At 53.8% G+C, this 20,927-nt stretch overlaps 1 protein-coding gene across 1 annotated transcript in view; it reads left to right on the plus strand.

Moving 5' to 3' along the window:
- Positions 1 to 2,637: 2,637 nt before the first annotated feature.
- The window catches only part of DNAH9 (dynein axonemal heavy chain 9), a 147,403-nt gene continuing 129,113 nt past the window's right edge, over positions 2,638 to 20,927 (plus strand). Inside the window, exons 1-17 of the mRNA XM_033518809.1 lie at positions 2,638 to 2,716; positions 3,305 to 3,435; positions 4,924 to 5,135; positions 5,320 to 5,553; positions 6,523 to 6,690; positions 7,375 to 7,491; positions 8,485 to 8,635; positions 9,464 to 9,578; positions 10,544 to 10,612; positions 12,038 to 12,164; positions 12,994 to 13,249; positions 13,701 to 13,942; positions 14,869 to 15,004; positions 15,980 to 16,176; positions 16,467 to 16,891; positions 18,852 to 19,074; positions 20,631 to 20,797. Of these exons, the coding sequence (XP_033374700.1) occupies positions 3,360 to 3,435; positions 4,924 to 5,135; positions 5,320 to 5,553; positions 6,523 to 6,690; positions 7,375 to 7,491; positions 8,485 to 8,635; positions 9,464 to 9,578; positions 10,544 to 10,612; positions 12,038 to 12,164; positions 12,994 to 13,249; positions 13,701 to 13,942; positions 14,869 to 15,004; positions 15,980 to 16,176; positions 16,467 to 16,891; positions 18,852 to 19,074; positions 20,631 to 20,797 (2,915 nt within the window). The 5' untranslated portion in view covers positions 2,638 to 2,716; positions 3,305 to 3,359. The remainder of the gene's footprint in view (positions 2,717 to 3,304; positions 3,436 to 4,923; positions 5,136 to 5,319; positions 5,554 to 6,522; positions 6,691 to 7,374; positions 7,492 to 8,484; positions 8,636 to 9,463; positions 9,579 to 10,543; positions 10,613 to 12,037; positions 12,165 to 12,993; positions 13,250 to 13,700; positions 13,943 to 14,868; positions 15,005 to 15,979; positions 16,177 to 16,466; positions 16,892 to 18,851; positions 19,075 to 20,630; positions 20,798 to 20,927) is intronic.

The following is a 20,927-nucleotide window of genomic DNA, read 5'->3' on the forward strand; positions in this document are numbered from 1 at the left end:
GGGAGCGGCGGGGCCGGCGCTGATCGCCTGGCGGGGCCCGGCCGGGGAGCTGGGGATGAGCCCCGGGCCGCCCCCGCCGCCCCCCGGAGCCACCAAGGCCATCTTCTTCCTCCGGCCGGCCGGAGCTGGCCCCGGGCCCGCCGAGCTGCTGTGCGGGGACCTGCCCGCACAGCCCCTGCCGCACTTCGCCGCCGTGGTGGAGGAGGTAAGGGGGGAAAGGCAGCGCCTTCCATAGAGCCCAGCCTCGGAAATGCCGAGCCCGGGGTGTCTCACGGTGGGGTCCGTGCGGGATGAGCCGCTTTACAGTCACTGGATGAGCTCCTGAGAATGAGAAACTGTGCTTGTGCCGTCCTTGGAAGTGCTCGAGGACAGACGGGGCTTGGAGCAACCTGGGACAGCAGAAGGTGTCCATGGCAGGGGGTGGAACGAGGTGAACTTTAAGGTCCCGTCCAACCCAAAACGTTGTGTGGTTCTAGGATAGTTGTGCTGCAGGGCTCATCTCAGGCACATCTGGTCCAAGCCCCTGCTCCAGCCAGGACCGTGTCCAGGTGACTTTTCAGTATCCCAACAGATGGAGACTCCAGAGCCTCCCTGGGCTGCCTGTGCCAGCCCTCAGTCACCCTCACAGCAAGAAAGGGTTTTTCCTGATTTTCAGAAGAGCCTCCTGTGTTTGAGTGCCCAGTTACCTCAGGTGGGCTGATGTTTTCCCAAAGGGATCTTTGAGAGTTTCCATCAGGGTCCCAGTTGTCATTTTACCAATCCAATAGAACACAAACAGCTGATTTGCCTGGTTATGACTCTACACTCATTAGCAGTCCCTGTGATTTGAGTAGTGGAGATAAAGCCTGCTACTGCTGCAGCTGAAGCTGTTGCAGGTGAACTCTGTGTGCCCTGGGCTTGTTTCCCCGTCCTGTGGCTCCCTGGACATGGTGATTGCTGCTGCTGGTCCTCTTTGGTCACGGTGCAATGAATTTTCAGCACCCTGGAGTGGCACCCTGGTTGTTCCTTTTCAATTCTGCGTCTGTTTGTAACTGCTTTTATACCTTTATCCTCCCCCAAGTCTGGCCACACAAAGGCTGCTCATCACCAGGGGCAACCCGGCTGTGATCCCAGAGGAAGGTGACAGACGCTGTTGCTATCCCAGCACAAAAGAGCCAGAAGCAGCTCAGGTCCAGACAAGCCCAGCCCAGAGTCCCCAGCTGCTGGCTCAGTGCAGACCCTGGAATTTCTTCTGCTGAGGACAGGAGCTGTATTTAGTGGGCTGCAGCTTTGGGAAATAACCCAAAACGTGGCTATGCTGTAGATGCCAGGAGGTACCAGAGGAGCTTCCCTGTCCCTATGGGGGGTGGCTGTGCAGGGACAGCCCCTGGCCCTGCTGCCCTGCTCATCATCACCTGCAGGGAACTGCATGGGACAGTGGTCAGTGAGGGTCTCCAGGCTTGCCAGGACCTTGGAGCCTGGTGGCCAGTCCATCCACAGTACCTTCTGTCACAGAATCATCAAATCACAGCATGTTTTTGTTAGATGGGACCTCAAAGATCATCCAGTGCCACCCCTGCCATGGGCAGGGACACCTTCCACTATCCCAGGCTGCTGCAAGCCCCGTCCAGCCTGGCCTTGGACACTTCCAGCCACAGCTTCTCTGGGCACCCTTGTGCCAAGGCCTCCCCACCCTCACAGGGAGGAATTTCTTTCTAAATCAAATTAAATCTACTTCCTTCAGCTCTTCTCTGTTGCTCTTCCATGACTCCTGCTGTAGGTGATCGTGCCCATCCTGACGAATCGGAGGAACCACCAGGGCTGGCCACGAGTGGTGTCACAAGACATCATCCATCATGTGCACAGCCTGAAAAGCACTGTCTTCAAGGTTATTGGCCAAGTGAATGGCAAGACCTTGCTGCCTCTTCCAGCTGGCTCAGAGAGATTCGAGAACATTGATCCCAAAAATGAGAATTTGTGAGTTCCAGCCCTTGCCCTCCGCTGGGTTTTCTTCTGCTGCTGCATGTGCTGCCTCTTTTGGGGATCCTGCCTGTCAGATGTGGGGACTCTTCCTGCTCCCTGTCCTCTGCAGCTCATCAGACTGCCAAGGAGGGGTATTTTGCTCTCTTGAGTTCATGGGCTCTGTCTTTGGGGTCTGCACAACACTACAAGCAGAAGAAGCTCAGGAGGTGGATGTGGGCATGCAGAGAAGCAATGAACTGCCTGCATCACTGAGGGAAAACTCCAAACTGCCATCAGGTTACACCAAGCCCTGTCCAGCCTGGCTTTCCAGGGGCAGCCACAGCTTCTCTGGGCACCTGGGCCAGGGCCTGCTCACCCTCACAGGGAGGTTTAAATCCCTAATTTAAACCTATCCTCTTTCAGTTTAAAACCATTGCTCCTTTTCACTAACTGCCCTTGTAAATAGTCTCCCTTATGAATTTGATTGTTTTGTGGTTTTGAAACATGAATCTGGGCTGTAAGTGTAAAATCCAGCTGCCCATTGAGGTAGATCCAACTGAGCAATGCCCATGGACAAGCAGAAAGACAAGTGACCCTCGTGCTCTGTTTTCCACAGCTTGGAGCTGATCAATAAATCCCTTGTACATGCCACTGAGTCAGCCATCATCGACTGGAGCCAGCAGGTCCAGAGAGTGCTGAAGAAAGAGTCCTCAGAGCCTCTCCTGCGAGGCACCAACCCAACCCCAAGGGTGGAGCTGGAGTTCTGGAAGAGCAGGTGCTGGGGGAAGCTGCTGGTGCTGCTCTGGGTGGAGGGAGTGCTGCTGCTGTGAGCCAGAGCAGCTGCTCCAGGTCATGTAGAGACCTGAACCCAACAATATTGCTCCCAGACATAAAATAAGGATGATCTCCAAGTGCCTGGAGGTGGCTGCATGGTTTGGCTTGTCCCCACCACGGCCCAGGGCTACACCGGGAGGGAATTTTATTGGAAATGCTGTTCCCATCACTGTTCACTCAGAACCAGCCCCAGAGCAGGGCTGATGGGCACTCTCCATCTGTCAGCTGGCTGCTGGTGGTGCCAGGGAGGGGTTAGATGAGCCAGGGAGTGGAATTTCACCTGTCCTTTGTGCTGTGCTGGCTCAGCTGACTGGGGACAGAGCCCTGGCTGTGCAGAGCTGTCAGCAGTGGCTGCAGAAACACCACTCCTTTCTGCTCTGAGCCTGCCTCCAGCTGTGTCCTGTAGGGCTGCTCCTGTTTCCTGCCCCCACTGGGGCTCAGTCCCTGTGTAACTGCAGGAAATCCTGAGCCAAGGCAGGCAGGGCTTTGGGGCACTGCTGTGTGCTGTAACCTGTGCTGGCTGCTGCAGGTGTGCTGACCTGGAAGGCATTCACAGCCAGCTGACATCCAGGAGGGTCAGGAACATGGTGGAGGTGCTGGAGAGAGCACAGAGCATCTTCGTGCCAGCCTTCCAAAACATGCTGATGGATGTTGAGGCAGGTGAGAAACTGGGACAGCTCTGCCATGGTGCTGACTTCTGTCCTTGCTCATAGCCTGGGGTGCCAGAGTCCTGTGCCCTCCCTGCCCTGGTGGCTTTGTGGGAGGGAGATGCTGACAGAGTTTCTTCTTTGGGGTTATTTGCATGTGCACTTCTGGCACTTCTGAAAAGGCTGAGACAATTGGGATTGTTCAGTCCAGAGCAGAGAAGTCTCTGGAGTGATCTCACTCTGGCCTTCCAGTGCCTAAAGGGGCTCTAAGAGAGCTGGAGATGGATTTTTCACAAGGGTTGGCAGTGACAGGACGAGGGCAAATGGCTTCATGCTATCAGAGGTTAGATTGGATATTAAGAAGAAATCCTTCCCTGGGAGGGTGATGAGGCCCTGGCACAGGGTTCCCAAAGCAGCTGTGGCTGCCCCTGGATCCCTGGCAGTGCCCAAGGCCAGGCTGGACAGGGCTGGGAGCAGCCTGGGACAGGGGAAGGTGTAACAAGATGAGCTTTAAGGCCCCTTTCAGCCCAAACCATTCCATGGTGCTATGAATAGATGGTGATGATGATTCTCTGCATGTTGTTTCACAGGTTTAGCTGCATAATGATGTCCTGGTTATATTAAAATTAATTTATTTATTTAAAATTAATAAATTATTATGGATTAATTATTAATTAATTTTAAATTATCAATTATCTGGAGTAGTTCTTCAGGGTCCAAGCACACAACTGAACAAAGCTAAGCAGCAAATTTCACCCAGTCAGGCCCTCATTTCTGTTCTGGTACAGTCAGGACAGGTGGGATTGTGCTGCCCTCTGGGCATGGGGCTGCCAGAGCCAAAACCAGGCTCAGCTGAGCTTGGGCCAAGCCTGGGGACTGTGCAGAGCTGTGCTTTTGGTGCTGCCTGGCACTGCTTGGTTGTTGTGGCCGCAGCCTGTGCCCAGAGCCCAGTCCCTGTCCCCCACCACAGGGTCAGGTTGTTTGCTGTGCTGGTTCAGCTGTAGGTGAGCAGGGATCAGGGTGGTTTATCCCCAGCACATGTAGGTGAGTGCTTTGTGCTCTCCAGGTCTGTCTGTCCCCTTTGTGCCCTCCGGGTCTGTCTGTCCCCTCTGTGCTCTCTGGGTCTGTCTGTCCCCTTTGTGCCCTCCAGGGCTGTCTGTCCCCTTTGTGACCTCCAGGGCTGTCTGTCCCCTTTGTGCTCTCTGGGTCTGTCTGTCCCCTTTGTGCCCTCCAGGGCTGTCTGTCCCCTTTGTGCTCTCCGGGTCTGTCTGTCCCCTTTGTGCCCTCCAGTTCTGTCCCCTTTGTGCCCTCCAGGGCTGTCCCCTTTGTGCCCTCCAGGGCTGTCTGTCCCCTTTGTGCTCTCCGGGTCTGTCTGTCCCCTTTGTGACCACCAGTTCTGTCCCCTTTGTGCCCTCCAGGGCTGTCCCCTCTGTGCCAGCACCCAGCTGACCCCCCACCCCAGCCCGATGGCTCTCACCCCTTCTCCCCTCTCTTCCCACAGCTCTGAGCGAGGCTCAGGACATTGACCTGCACCTGGCCCCACTCCAGCAGCCCCTGGAGGACATAGAGGCTGTTGAGTTCAGCAAGGTGAAGCCTCTCCTGGTCCCTCTGCTGCACGTGGTGTGCTGGATCTGGGTCACCTCCAAGCACTACAGCGTGCCCCTGCGGGTCGTGGTGCTGCTCCAGGAAATCTGCAACCTTCTCATTCAGCAGGTGTGTGGCTGTGGCACCTCTGTTTGTCAAAGTCTCTTCTCTCTTTCTCCTTTCCTTCCTTGGACAAGGATTCCCCCTCCCAAGGGGTTCTGAACGTGGCAGGGAGGGTGAGATGTGTTCAGTGAAAGGAGTCACTGTTTGCTGTGACAGAAGTGACACCTCTGGTGTGGTTTGGCTCTTCCAGGCTGTGGTGTACCTGTGTCCAGAAGACCTTCTGAGAGGAGAGATGGAAGAGAGCCTGGGCAAGGTGCAAACAGTGTTTGACATCCTGAACACCTTCAAAGGGGCATTTGAGGAGAGAAGGGAAAACCTGCACGTGTATTATGAGCCAGGCCAGGAAGTGAGGGAGTGGGACTTCCACAGCAGACTGGTGTTTGCAAGGCTAGACAGCTTCCTGCAGAGGCTGGAGATGGTCAAGGTGAGACTCTGGAGCTGTGAGGTGTTGTAGCCAGGAACTCCCTTGCTGGCATCTTCCCTCCCTGATGTCAGGGCATGGGGCCACTCTGTGCTCTGTGGTCCCCCTGACACCCAGGCCAGGACCTCGTTTGCCCAGGTCCTGCTCAGGGCACGTGTCAGGTTTGCTGCTGTGTCCTTCTGCTCTGTGACACTGAGTCTGTGTCAGTGCACCCAGGAGTCCTCTGGGACTCGTGCTCTTGTTGGGGCAAGGGGATGGGGGTTATGGGGCTGTGGTTTGCAGGGCTGGGAATAAGCCAGGACAAGCTCCCAGGCTTCCAGGGGACATCCTGGAGCTCAGCATCTCCTGACTTGGACAGGGGGCCTGGGGAGGAGCAAGGACACATTCCACATTCCTCACCAGGTCATCCCTTCACATCCCAGTGGTGTGCCCAGCTGGGGGCTGCTGGGTGTCCCTGCTTGCCACAGCTCCTCAGTGTGCCATGAGGGGGGCAGGGCTGTCACCAGTGCCACCATCCCTCAGTCCCCAGCATGGCTGGGGCTCCATGAGTTACAGGCTGAGTCACAAACACTGTGCTCACCTGGGGGTAACCCCTCACCTCTCCAAAGGGCATCTGCTCCCAGCTGTGGGCACTCCACAGGCTGCTTTTGCCTATCCAAGGCAAGGTCTGCGTTGGTTTTCTCCTTCCCTCATTCTCTGCACTAGAACAGAAGGTTTTACTGGTTTAACCACACTGTGTAACTCTGCTCATTCCTTAAGGAGCTGCATTGAAAACCACAATGGATGGCATCTATTCTAAAACTGCTCACAGTTGTAGAATCACAGAATGGTTTGGGTTGGAAGGGACCTTAAAGATCATCTTGATCCCAGCCTGAGCACCCTCACTGAGCCTGGGAGGTCCTTTGGGCCAGGAGCAAACATGTGCTGTGGTACCTGCTGTCGTCATCTTGTGTTCCTCCTCTGGCTCTGCAGGGTCTCCTGAGCACGGCCCTGGACCTGACACAGCTGGAGAAGATTGAGTTTGGGGGGATGAAAGGGAAGGCCCTGGGCCAGCAGGTGCTGGACATGTATGAGGAGTTCCAGGAGAGCTACCAGGTGTTCTCAGAGCGAACCTACGACTGCCTGGACCTGGCCAACGTGGTAGGTGGGAGCAGCCCATGGGAATGCCAGCAGCACATCCACCCTGGCTCCTCCTTCCCAGCTCCTTCCTCCCTTTGCTGTGATCTGATCTGTCACTCTAGGGAGCTGCTGGCCTTTTCTGCAGACACTTGGGAGTTCTTGCAGCTCCATATCTCAGACTCACACAATGAACCAGGCTGGAAAAGACCTTTCAGATCCCAGAGTCCAACCTGTGACCCAACACCTCCCCATCAACTAAACCACAGCCCTGAGTGCCACATCCAGTCTGTTTCCAAACACATCCAGGGATGGTGACTCCAGCACCTCCCTGGGCAGATGATTCCAGTGCCCCACCACTCCTTCAGTGAAGAATTTCTTCCTGATGTCTAACCTAAAGTTTCCCTGGCACAGCTTAAACATAACACCTTGCTGGTTCAGCGAGTGCTCCTGTGGGTTTTTGGGGGGGTGGTGGTGTGGTCTTCAGAGTAAAAGAGTGTGGAAATAACCTGTCTGCCCCCAGAACTTCTTGGACTGTGGGTTCATCCTGGAGGGCCATGGGATGGGACAGAAGTGTCCTTGACTCTGGAGGGTGGCCAGAGGAGTGCATTAATTCCTGGTGAATGAGAAGAGGAAATAGCTCTGGGTATTTGGGCACCTCCCCAGTGCCTTCTCACAGCTCTGGACTTGCTGTTCCCCTTCCCACAGGAGTTTGTGCAGGATGCCTTGGACTTCCAGCAGAAGGTGGAGGACATTGACCGTCGGCTGGGCACTGTGTTCAGCCGGGCCTTCAGCGATGCCCCGGACATGGAGCACATCTTCAAGGTTTGTCTGTCCCTCCTTCCCTCCCTGCGAGCCCCACAGAGAGGCCAGGCAGTGCTGGAGCTGCAGGCACGTGGGATGGACAGTGGGACACTGCTGGGGAGGGATGCTCAGGCCTGCAGGTCCCTCTGAGCTCTGGAGCTGGGGGTGTTCCTGCTCTTCACTCCTGACACAAACACAAGAGCCCTTTGCTCAGTTTGGGGAAGAGCAGCCAAAGAAATGACTCAGATCAGGCTTTTGGATGGCAGGGGTTTCACTGGGCCCCCTGGCAGCTGGAGGAAGGGCTGCTCTGGGCTCCAAGGCCAGGCTGGACAGGGCTTGGAGCACCCAGGTCTAATGGAAGGTGTCCCTGCCCATGGCAGGAGGTGAAATGAGCTGGACTTTAAGGTCCCTTCCAACCCAAACCAATCTGAGACTCTCTGATTTCCTGGTGAAAACTGCTGTTAAAACCAGGTGATCATTGTTAATATCAATTTGTTAATACATGCATGAATTTCAGCTCTGAAAATGGAGGTTTTCTAGAAATGAGACAGCTTTGTTTACCAGTGAATCCATCCTGCAGAAATAAATGGTACTTTCTGAAAAAAAATCAGTATAATTATAGAAAACTCTAAGTGATAGTATTTATCTTTGAGCTGTTGTGGGTTTTTTTTTTAAATAGCAAATTTGAAGCACTTGAGGAATGACAGCTGGAATATGGTTCACCCACAGAGAAAGCCTGAGCATTTCTGTAACAAAGACATTCTTTGTGATAGCTTTAGTGGTGGGATTCACTCAAAGGTGATCTTGGAGCTCTTTTCAAACCTTAATGATTCCAGGAAAGGCAGGAACTACTTGGGAAGGAGAGGGGGAAAACCTTCCCTTTGACAAAGTGTCCATCAGTGCAGACCTTTGGGTTGCTGAGGAAGATGAAGCACCTGCACCAGTGAGGAAAATCCCAGTGGGACTTTGTGCAGGACTGTGACTTTTCCCCATTTCTTTCCCTGCTCCTTCCAGCTGCTGGCCATGTTCCGGAACCTTCTGGAGCGCCCTGCGATGGCTGCAGTGGCTGCTGACAAGGTCCCTGTCCTCCTCAGCATGTTCAGCACTGCCCTGGAGCAGGCCAGGCTCACCTACACCAGGCACACCCAGGCAGGGCTGCAGCTCGGTGGGTGCCCTCTGAGGAGGAAAAGTGATTTTACAGGAATCTGGGTTTTGACTAATTTAGGGGGGGAAATAATTTGCTTTTGCTGAGGAAAGCAGAACTTGCCAAATTGCAAAGCTTTTCAGCTTCTGTAGTTCCTAGTGGAAAGGGAAGTGAGTGTCTCTGCTCTTGGCATTAGAGCAGTGCCAATATCTTTGTTTTAAATGTGCATGTGTGAGGTGTGGCTGGGATTGAAGGCACACGCTGAGCTTTTCCCTCGTAATGCTGTAAATGCAAGGGGGAGGTGGGAATTTGGGGTTTGCTCAGCCTTCTCCAGGTTTATTATTTCCTGGGAAGGCTGGCACAGAAGGGAACAGGAAAACTCCTGTCAGATTCTGAGGATTAGTGTGTCTTCTTGAGCAGCAGCCTCTGGAACCAGACTGTTCTGGAACCAGACAGGCTCTGGAGAGGCAGCACTGCTGGGACCAGAGGGAGCAGAGGGAATGGGGACACGGATGGAGGACGAGTCCAGCATTTGCTGTGACTTTGGGGATTGTTTCTCTGTGGGATGGTCACAACCAGCTCCCAGCCAGAAATCTCTTCCTCAGAGTCTGCGGGCAGCAGGGAATTCACCCCAATCAGCTGCCAGGACATGCCAGGCTCCTCCTCTGAGCCCTTATCCCCAGTGCAGAGGGGCAGGGGGATCTGTAGGTCCCAGACCTCCGTGGTGTGACAGAGGTTGGATTTCAGGGAAGAAGCCTGGGAAGCAGGGCAGGTGTGTGGAGCTGAGCTGCTCTGGGTGTCTCTGGGGCTGCAGGGCTGATGAAATGCTGTTCCCCTGTGCCCTGCCAGGCTTTCCCCCCCTGCACAAGAACGTCCCTCCCGTGGCCGGAGCGCTGGGCTGGGCGCAGGAGCTGCGGGCTCGGATCCAGCGGCCCCTGGAGCACTTCAGGCACATCCCAGGGCTGTGAGTGTCCAGATAAATTGCTTTGTGACCGTCTAGAAATCTCTAGCCAGCCTTTAGATGTTCTTTCTGTGCTGAGTGCTGCCCAGTGGCTGCAGCTGGAGCAGTTCTCAGTGGAGAGGTGAGAAGTGGGTGCCCTGGGGCCATTCACTTCTCTGCCACCTTTGTTTTTTAAAGGAGCACTTTAGCTGGATTGGTTTCGAAGTGATTGAGAGGCACAGTGGGGCAGTAGATAGGCTCCTCAGCTTTTAACATAGCCCTAGGCTGCAATTAAAAGAGGTATTTCAACCTTTCCCACTGTAATTCCTCTCAGCAGGGTCTCCAGGACCTCCTTGGGGGCAGCCCAGCTCTCGGGTATCGTAACTTTCTCAGCATTAAACAAAGGAACAATCACCCAGGATCAAGAAAACAGCCCAGGGCTGGAAGTTTCATCGACCCTGCATTTAGCATTGATTTTACCCCTCTGTTTAGAGCAGCTAAGGACAAGTCCTTCAGCAGGGTGGTGTGAGGCTCTTTCCCATGTGAAGCTTGAGAGGGAGAAAAGATTGAAAAGGAAAAATGAAAATATGTGTTAATACAGATATGTATTATTTATATGATCTATGTAATATATGTTACTGCATACATTTTATATATATTTTTTCTATACATTATATAAAGAGTAATTCACACAGCTCTGACCTGCATCTAGTGCAGCACAACTGTGACAGAAAAGTGTAAAATGTTTCAAAGTGATGTTTGGTAACAGATCTTTCCAGCAGCCCTGGGCCTTTCTCCCATCCCAGCTGCTGCTCCCCATTTTACAGCATGGAAACACCCGAGAGAGAGCACAGGGGCTTTGTGCAGGAGGGGATTTGGGGTGAAATGCAAGCAGCCTGTGCCTGCAGGCTGTGGGGGGACCTTGGGAAGGGGTGAATGCAGAGCTCAGCCCCCAGGACCAAAGGTGACCCCTGTGTGCTGTGCTCCAGGAACTTGGACTCTGCCCGTGGAAGGAGGGTGCTGCAGAAATATGAAGAAATGATCCAGCTGCTCGACAGGTACAGGGGGCTGACACAGGGCTGAGGGAACATCCCCCACCCCAAGCCACCTCCAAGAACAGCCCAGGGCTTGGGAATGTCCCTTTGTGAGCCAAGGGAATGTCCTGCTGGGACAGGAGGAGTGAGCCTGTCGCTGGGATGGCTTCCATGGAGAATCAGCCCAGCAGCAGCATCAGAACCATCACATCTCTGCTGTGGGCTGCAGGAGCTGCTCTGGGGGGAAGCCTGGGCTGGGAGGTGTCTCTGTTCCTCCCCTGTCCCTTCAGTGGCTGTGCCTGCAGGGGCTGTAATGTGGATATTCCACAGTTTGGGCTGGCAGTCGCTGCCCAGGACTTGGCATCTCAGTGTTTGTTGTTACACCTGGCTGCCCTGGGCTGTTCCCTGGGAGAAACCCCTTCCCCAGGGAGGAGAGCCCTGCAGGGCCCTGCTCCCCACCCACAGCAAAGGCAGCTGAGAGCCTGGATGCTGCAGGGTGGATGGGAGACCTGTGCAGGGAGCCCTGTTCCCATCACCAGAACAATAATAATATTATCTGTAGATATTATATATATGTTATATATGTTATATAGAAATATATATATGTGTTATATAGATATATATATGTGTTATATATATATGTTATATTGTGTTGTGTTATATTATGTTATATATAATATATATAATTTATCTATTATATATAAAAATATTGATAATATAGAAATATATATTGCATTATATTATTATACATATAATACAGTATAATAAAATTTTTAAAATTTAATAAAATTAATAAAAATTAATTAAATTTAATTAAATAAAATTTAATAAATTTAATAAAAATTTAAAAAATAAAATTAAATTAAACACAGCCTTCCAGAGAGGAGCAGCCCCACAGATGGTGTGGGGTGAGCCCCTGGAGGTGCTGTTTCCTGGGTGCCATTTCCCAGAGCACACAGAGTGACTCAGAACAGACTCTGGGGCTGGGACTGTCCACACCTCTGCTCTGCCCTGTGTGCTCCCATCCCAGGGGTGCCGTGGTCTCACTCAGACAAGTGAGGTCAGCTTCAGCCACCCCAGCATCCCTGTGGCTTTAGGCACCTGTCCTGTCCTGCTTAGACCTTTGGAAGCCCCCAGCTGCTGATCTACCACGTTAGGCTAAATGCTTTGGGAAATCCATCTCCAAATGGGAATTAAAAAAAAATAATAATTTAATGAATTAAAAATGAAAACTGGTACTTGAGAGAGAGCTTTGCCCTCCTGACTTGACACTGCCACTGTGTTTTGGGTGTTTGTTTTGGAAGCACTGTTGTTTGTGGAGGTGGCATGGATGGGTTTTGAACGTTCCTTCGCATTCCTCAGTCCCCAGAGTGGACTTGGCTTCCACTCAGTTACAGCTGCACTCTCTGGCCTGCTAACTACGTGGTGCCTGTTTCTCTTTCCTGGCAGGTATCAGGAAAAGCTGTATTTAGACTGGTCCCAGACAGTCTCAGAAGAATCCCAGTACAACCTCACTCAGCCTCTCATCCGGCGAGATCCACAGACCAAGCTGATCTCGGTCAATTTTGATCCCCAGGTAAGGGCTGGGCTCTCCTGCCCCCCAGGACATGTCCCCAAGCTGTGGGGGACACCTGGTGGGGTTGGTACAGGGTCTGTGGAACCCCTCCCATGGGGGTAATGAGGATCTACCATAGATTTGCTCTGCTTAAATACCAGGATTACACTTTGAGCAGAGCAAATTCTGGTTGAAGCCAGTGGCAGGAAGTGTCCCAGGAGCCAGATGTGTAACTGGTGCCAGCATGTCCAGACCAGGGCTGACACTGGTGTGGGGAGTGATGGGACATTCATGTTGTGTGTACCTGAAACCTGAGCTTCTGAAAGGGGGTAGAAATCCCAGGGAAGGTTTGTTTTGTGATTCCAGAAATCCTCCATGGAAGGTGGCACCAGAAGGAGTTGAGTTGGTGGGTTTGAGGCCATGGTACTATTTTTTAAATTATTTTTTATGCCAATCAACCCAGCAGACCAAGAGAACTGGAGCCAGTTTATCTTTCACTTTGATAATGATAGGGTACTTTGATCATGAATGCTCTTGCAGGAGTGGTAGTGCTGAGACTTGTGGTGTGGCTCAGTCTTCATCTGAGAGGGGATGCACATGGGTGGGGATGGCTGAGAGGACACAGTTGATGGTGGCTTTTAGAGGCTGGTTGGTATTTCACAGAGCTGGGAAGAAATCCAGAGCCAGAGATCAATGGGAAACAGGTGCCAGGAGCTGTCCAGGCCCTTTCCAGCTTGCTGCTTTGGGAACAAACCAGCAGGAACCCCCTGTGAGGCTCTGAATGGATGGGAGGGAACATCAGGAGCTGGGAGGACTGTGCTGTGCTGAGCTCTGTGCCTTCCTTCCCCAGCTGGTGTCGGTGCTGAGGGAGGTGAGCTACCTGAGGGGCAGCGGGGCAGGAGCCATCCCCCCCGCAGCAGCCGAGATCTATTCCTGCAAGGAATCCTTCCAGCAGCTGGTGGCCAGCCTGGAGCTGATGGGGAACACGTACAACAAGGTCCTGAGAACGGTGCTGGAGGTGGAATATCCTCTGCTGCAGGGGAGGCTGCAGGACATCGACTCGAAGCTGAGAGAGGCAGAGGAAACACTGACCTGGAAGACAGAGGGTGAGCTGGCTCCGTGTGACACCTGGGTCTCCTCATGTTCCCCAGTGCCCAGGCTCTGCTCCCTGCTCCCAGCAGGAAAATGGGAACTCTCTGGCACATCCAGCACTGGGGAGATGAGGAGCAGCTCCTTTCCACTTTCCCTTCAGCCACTGGGGCTGTGGACAGAATCTTGCTCCCCTCAGGTTTAGCCCAGGCTCTGGCAGTCCCTGCTGTGGCTTGGGGTGGGAGAGAGGTAGAGGAGGCTCTGCTGCTCGAGGTGGGGAATCTCTTACCTTAATGATGAGTGAGAAATATGTGAGGCCACAGGGAAAATGAAAGAGAACAGGAGAAGGAGAGGGGGAAAATGAAGAAGAGCAGGAGAAGGAGAGAGGGAAAAGTTCTGAAGGAGAGAACACCAGAGTTTGGCCCAGCAGCTCTGAAAATAAGTGATCAATCATCTCATTTTCCCCAGGTGTCTGGGATCACCTCTCTGGGGTGATGGGCGATGTCTGTGACCTGGAGCAGAGGCTGCAGAAAGCCAAGGACAACGTTGAGGAGATCCAGAGCATCGTGCACTTGTGGCAGTCGCCCATATTTGAGAGGAGGGATCCCAAAAAGGAGTCAGTGCTGAGCCTGGAGGAGTGCCAGGAGCGCCTGGAACGGCGCTACAGCCTCGTCAGGGAGGCTGGGCAGAGGATCCACTCCCTGGTGAAGGTCAGGGGGCACCTGCAGGGATGGGTGGCTCCCTGAAAATGTCCAGAGCTCCTTCACCTGAAATGAACTCCCTGAACCCATTTGAAAAGCTGACCCGGTGTTAATTGATGCTGTCCCTGAGGGCTGATCTGGAATGGGGCTGTGGGGCAGGACTGGCAGCAGCTGCAGCCCAGGGAAGGGTTTGGCTCCAACCCTGGCTGCTGCAGAGCCACTAGAGGGGAGTGGTGCACCGGGTTTGGGATCCTGCTCCAAGGAAAAATCCCCTCTGAGGTGTTCACCCGAGAACAGCGGCTGGGGCTCAGCCTTCGGTTTCAGGCTTGAGGTCCCTCTGTGGAGCAGGAGGTGATGCTGAGCACTCAGGGAGAAGTTGAGTGACAGGGAAAAGACTATTGTCCCAAACCTTGGTGATTCCCAGCAGTTTTGCCATAGCTCAGAGTCCTCTGGGGGCCAGGAGAAGGCCCAAAGCTCTGCTCCTCACCTGCCTGGAGCCAAGTGTTGTGCAGGTCAGGGACAGCCCCTGGCCTGGAAGGAGATGGGGTAGAGGACAGCCCTCTCCTAAGGGTCACTGTCTGGCCTTGGACTCTGAAGAGAACCAGATGGGTTCATCAGGATGGGCCTCTGAGACCCCCAGTTCTCCCTGCCCCAGGGGTGCAAAGCAGCCCCAAGTCCTGTGGCCTCAGAGAAGAGGGAGGAAAACACATGGAAGACCTTCTAAGGCCCTTCTGCTCTCCATTTTCACCTTGAAGTGCTCCTGGAGACCAAGCAGCCCTGGACAGGAGCAGATGGTGGCCATGCCCCAGCAGGAAGATCCACCTCCACAAGGCTGATACTCCTGAGCTGCCCAGCATCAGCCCTTGGGCGTGGGCAGCTCTCTTTAGGACAGACTCAGCCCTGCTGTGGGTGAAGGCATCTTCTTTGTCTTCCAGGAAAACCAGAGCCTCCTACTTGCAGAGCCAGCATCTGATGCCTGGAAGGTGTATTTGGATTATGTGGATGAGATAGTCCTGGATGGATTCTTCACTGCCATTGAGTGCTCACTCAAGTACCTCCTGGAGAACACAGGTGACGCCTGGTCCCTGTCCCCAGTGACTGCTCAGCACCCCCAAGGGAACATCTCTGGTTGTGCTCCCTCATGCTCAGGGGTTGTTCTTGTCTTCCTGGCTTTCCTCTGGCACTGGAGCCTGCAGGAGGGGAGGGTGACTCCACCACTGGTCACTGGATGGCTCAGGGGAAGGATGGAGGTGGCTGTGCCCTGTTTGCAAGGGTTAATGGAAAGAGACAATTGAGGCTTTCTCCAACAGGCACCTCCCACCCTCCATGCCCAAAGCAACAGGGTGGCACCATCCTTCCTCTGTGGAGAGTCTCAAGAGCCAGTTCTGCTTCTGAGAGGCACAAAATAAACTCCTCAGTCCCTGAGCATTAGTCCTGGGCAGAGGTGAGCTGGGTTCAGGAGTCACCAGCCCAGCCCCTCTTGCTCTGCTGAGAGCAGCTTGTGTGCAGCTAAAGCACATCTCCAGGAACGCTTCCCTTCTGGATGTGGAGGCACAATGAGCTGGAGAATCTCATGCAGTTCTTCACCATCTTGTTAAAAACTTGCATATGTTGTCACATTTGCATCTGGCTTCAGTTTCTGGTTACTGTTTAGTTTTTTTTCTCTATGCCTTTCACCACTAAATTAAAGAGACTCTTGGTTTCTGTTGTTTTTCTCTGCAAGCACTTCCATGCTGGCATTGTTCAGCTCTCAGGACTCCCTCTGCATGAGCTGAAGAGCCTGGTCTCTTCAAGCCTTTCCTCCTCAGGCTGTTTTCTGGTCCTTAAGTCACTTGTGTCTCATCTGTTCCCCACTGTCTTTGGTGGGTACCACTGCACAGCTGGTTTGCCAACCCCTCCATGGGTTGTGCAGACACCAGTGAGCGTGAGTCTGCCACCACACCCTCCTGCTGTCCCTGCAGGGCATGTGGCATCTTGTAATAGGATGTTAGTGGTGGCTCAAGACTCCTTGGAAAAGATCCTGTCATCTCTGTTCTTCCCTACCAGATCCCAAGGCAGGGCTCACTCCCCTGTTTGAGGTGCAGCTGGATTTGGTGATCCCAGATTTGGTGTTTCACCCTCCCTTGGACCCTGGTGCCAATGATGGCTTCTGTGACAAGGTGGAAAGTCTTCTACAGGGCATCTACCACATCTCCTCGCTGGTGCCACGGCTGGCCACGCACAGCGGCTTCTGCCACTACCAGGTCTGTGCTGTGGGGCTTCCCCAGCCCGGGTGGCAGTGAGGAGGTGCCACGTGCTCCACATCTCTCTGTTCTCCCCTCTTCTGTCTCCCTCTCTCTTCTGTCTCCCTCCCTCTTCTGTCTCCCTCTCTCTTCTGTCTGTCTCCCTCTCTTTTTTCTCCCTTCTCTCATTTTCTCCATCTCCTTTCTCCCTTCTCTCCTTTTTCCCTGGCCTGGAAGCAGATGGGTTCTCTCCCATCTTCCCGTCTCCCATTTTCCCCTCTCCCCTGACCTTTTCTCCCCTGTCCCCCCAGGCTGACCTGGAGGACATGCCTGACCTGTCTGCGGCGCGCCAGGAGCTGCTGGGCCGCGCTCAGGGCGCGGTGGCCGCGTGTCGCGAGCATGGCGCGGGGCTGGAGCGCTACTCGCAGCTGTACGGCGAGGACAGGAGGGAGCTGTGCCGCCAGCTCCTGCTCCACGGCCGCGTCCTCACGCCCGCCCACCTGGAGGCCCACGGCGAGGCCGGGGTCCCCGCGGCGCCGCCGGAGCTGCAGCGGTTCAGGGAGCAGATCGACTCGTACGAGCGGCTCTACGAGGAGGTGGCTGGCATGCAGCCCGTCTGCTCCTTCCAGGGCTGGCTGAGGCTCGATGCACGGCCCTTCAAGGCAGCCTTGCTCAATGAGATTAAAAGGTGGAGCTTGGTGTTCAAGCAGCACCTCCTGGACCACGTCACACGCAGGTGAGAGCCGCTCCTGCCTCTGCTCCCAGGGCTGTGCCGGGATTCCTCTTGTCTTGGCTGGCCTGGATCATTCCACATGGATGGCCAGGTCAGTTAGAGAATCATGGAGTACCCTGGGTTGGAAGGGATCCACGAGCAATGTCCAGTCCAGCTCCTGGCCCTGCACAGACACCCCAACAATCCCTCCCTGGGAGCATTGATCCAGATGCTCCTGGATCTCTGGCAGCCTCGGAGCTGTGACACCCTCCAGAGTTAGACAGGAGCAAGAGAAGGGCCCGTGTTCCACAGCAGCTCCATCCCATCGCTGTGGATTCTGTGCCCTGGTCCCTGCTTGTGTGTGAGCTGGGGACAGTGAGGTCACTCGGTCCCTCTGGGGACAATGAGGTCACTTGGTCCCTCTGGGGACAGTGAGGTCACTTGGTCCCTCTGGGGACAGTGAGGTCACTCGGTCCCCCTGGGGACAGTGAGGTCACTGGGTCCCCCTGGGGACAGTGAGGTCACTCAGTCCCCAGAGGGACAGTGAGGTCACTCGGTCCCCAGAGGGACAGTGAGGTCACTCGGTCCCCCTGACATCCCTGAGCCCAAGCCCTGATGTAGGGTGTTAGACAAGGCATGTTTGCCCACTCCTCCTGAGCCAAACCATCCCATCTCTGCCAGGGCTCTGGGCTTGCTCTCCTGGCTTTGATGGTGCCCATCAGTAAACCTGCAGTGATGTTATGAGGTTTCTGAAAGCCCATGATCCAGCAGCCTGGCATGAGCAGTCATGGGGAGGTGTCTTCAGGCTACAAAAAGGAGCAGTTTGGGCTCCAACTTTCACATTAACACGTGTTCCTAGCTCTGAAGAGATGCTCAGATCTGTGCAGGACAATGCCTTGGGAGATTTATTGGTCGCAACTCAGTCACAACAGAAAGGTGTCTTAGGCTGTGGATGCTCCCAGAGGAGTGCTCACAGACATCTGAAGAGGAGGTGGCTTGTGGGGTGGTGATGTGATCTTCTGTGTGCTTTTCAGCACCATAAATCTGTCTGATAATTTCTTTGCAAAGAGGTTTTGTGTGGCAGAGAACCAGCATTTAGGAGCTGTTATTGAGAGTCCCTGACTCGGCAGCTTAGTCTTTATTAGGTGAAGTATTTAAGGATACTTTTAGGCTCAGCAGCATCCAGAGAATTTAAGCAGGCACTTAAAAAGTGTTTTGAGGCCCAGGTGCCCATTGTTCCTCTGCTGAAAGTGCCCAGTAGCTGCTGAGGTTAAGAACAGGATAAGCAGGTGAGGAAACGTACCCCAAAAACCCTTCTCCTCTGTGGTGGCTTATGGCTCAAGGGCTTTGAGAGACAGGGATCTTGATTAAGTCCTGGAGGGATTGATTTTTCCTCCCACAAATGTCCAGTTGCTTTTCTAAACTGCTGTGAATTTGCATTGCCTGCAGGAGGGAGCTGCCCTGTGCAGAGAGGCAGTGCAAGAAGGACAGTCCCTGTTTGTTACAGGTTTGAGATGTGGCAGGTTCACCTGGGCAGTTTGGATTCTTCTAGTGGAAGAGATGGGCTGAAAACTGTCACAGAATCCCAGAATGGGTTGGGTTGGAAGGGATCTTAGATGGGCACTGGCCCACCCAGTGCCACCCCTGCCATGGCAGGGACACCTTCCCCTGGCCCAGGCTGCTCCAAGCCCTGTCCAACCTGACCTTGGACACTTCCAGGGATCCAGGGGCAGCCCCAGCTGCTCTGGGAACTCTCCCAGTAAAATCTGTCCTCTCAGACACCCCTCCAGAGCCCTCCTGAGCTCCCTGTCTCTGTTCAGGTACTGTGTCCCCAACTCGAGGTGTCCCAGCCTGTCTTTTTGTCCCTTGAAGGAAGCTGTGTCCAGGGATACCTTTGAACAGCAATTCCAGTTCTGAGGCTGGATAGTTGTTCCAGAGGAACTGCCCTCATCCTGTGCTTCCTTCCCTGCTTTGTGCTCTACAGCTTGGCTGAGCTGGACGAGTTCATCCGAACTGCCGAGAAAGGTTTGAGCAGAAAGGTGGAGAAAGGTGACTATGGTGGCTTGGTGGAGGTCATGGGTCACCTGCTGGCTGTGAAGGAACGTCACAGTGCCACTGATGCCATGTTTGAGCCCCTGAAGGAAACCATTGAGCTGCTGAGGGCCTACGAGCAGCAGCTGCCCGAGGAAGTCCACCAGCAGCTGGAGGTGGGTGAGGGCTTGTGGTGGACGGTTTGCCCAGGAACAGGAGTGGAGGAACATCCCAGGATATTCAAAGCCCTGCTCTCTGTCATTAGAGGGCCTCAGTGGGCAGTGTTTTGCTGTTGCAGGATGTGCCTTAATAGCTCTGAATTTTTGAGTTATATTGAGATTTTTTTCTTTTAAATCAGAGATTAAGCCTTTTGTTATGTGTGAAAAACGTGGAATTGCCTGCTCCAACTCCCAGCCATTACTCTTGAAAAAAAAATTAATGCATTTTCAAATCCATCTGTTAATTAGGTTGAATTATAATTATTTTTAAATAAGCTGGTTCTTGGCAGCTATGGAGATGGGAAGGATAACATTGTCAGAGGAGCTGTCTTCTCACAGGACTTCAGTCCTCCTCTGGGTCAAGACCACCAGATGTGCTTTACCCAGAGGACATCCCTGGGAGCAGGTTATGAAAATATTTTGGCATCTTTCCACAACTGGCTCTCATGAGTCAGTTTTTAGGGAATTCCTTTCATTTCCTCAAAAGGGACCATGAGATGAAGGTGAGGTGCCCAGCCAGTGTTGGGGGACAGAGACAAGCCCTGCCAGCAGTGCCTTCATCCACCATAAAGCCCAGTCCTGTGGGGAACCCAGCTCCACTAAATCTGCCTGCCTGGGAGCTGCTGGTGTGTGCCTGCTTGTGCAAATACCTTCAAATACCTGATTTCCTTTCCTGACAGAAGAAATGAGGGTGTGGAGCAGCCATCCAGATGCAGGAGACAGCAAAAGATTTGTTCTTTCTGGCGAGTGGCAGCAACACTTGTGTGTGAATGATTCATTCCCTCCTGTGTGGAGTGGGAAAAGCAGAAGTTCCTCTAGGCTCCTCTCCCTCTGTGGCTGTGGAGATGGATGGGCTGGAGATTGGTAGGAAAAGAAGGAAGCAGCTCTGAGTGTGGTCCTGTTAGTGATTTCTGCTGGGGCTGTAATGAAAAATGCCAGCAGGAGACCTCTCAGGAGGGGCTGGCCCTGCCCTGGCCATCTCTGCTGCCTCAGAGCTGCCTGCAGCTATTTCCCTTCTTTCCATGGTGGCTCTCCATTGATCTCCTCAAGAGTGTGGGCTGGGATGGAGAGAAACCCAAAGTCTTTCCTGTGGGCTTGCACAGCACAAGGGGGAGAGGGAACCTGGGGGCAGCAGAGCCCTTGGCAATCATGGAATTGTCGAGGTTGGAAAAAACCTTTAAGATGATAAAATCTCACCATCCACCCAGCACCACCATGATCACCACTAAACCGTGTCCCCAGGTGCCACATTCACTGGGGTTTTTAACACTTCCAGGGATGGTGACTCCACCACTGCCCTGGGCAGCCTGTCCTGGTGCTTTACAATCCTTCCTGGGAATCTTTCCCTCATATCCAGTCTAAACCTCCCCAGGCATGACTGGGGCCATCCCAAGCAACCTCCCTTGCAGTTTTAGCCCCTGGATCTGTCGTGTTTCCCGCTCTGTGGTTATCCAGGAGCAGATCTCACCCTGCAGAGCCAACCCTGCCCCCCAGCAGTGCCTTTGTGTCCGCAGGAGCTGCCGGAGAAGTGGAGCCAGGTGAAGAAGCTGGCTGAGGCCGTGAAGCAGCAGGTGGCCCCTCTGCAGGCCAGCGAGGTGACAGCGCTGCGCCAGAGCTGTGCCAGCTTCGACACCCAGCAGCTGCGGCTCCGCGAGCGCTTCGGGAGGGAGGCTCCCTTCAGGTGCACATCTTCCAGCATCACACAAACCTGGAGAGAAAAACCTCAGCCCTCTGGTGCCTTGGGGTGGCTGCCTAGAACAGAGGCTAGACAGAGCTAAAGTGGGTGTTTATTAAAGGCCTTCAACAAATAC

Source organism: Parus major, chromosome 18, assembly GCF_001522545.3.
Source record: "Parus major isolate Abel chromosome 18, Parus_major1.1, whole genome shotgun sequence".
Taxonomy (NCBI): domain Eukaryota; kingdom Metazoa; phylum Chordata; class Aves; order Passeriformes; family Paridae; genus Parus; species Parus major.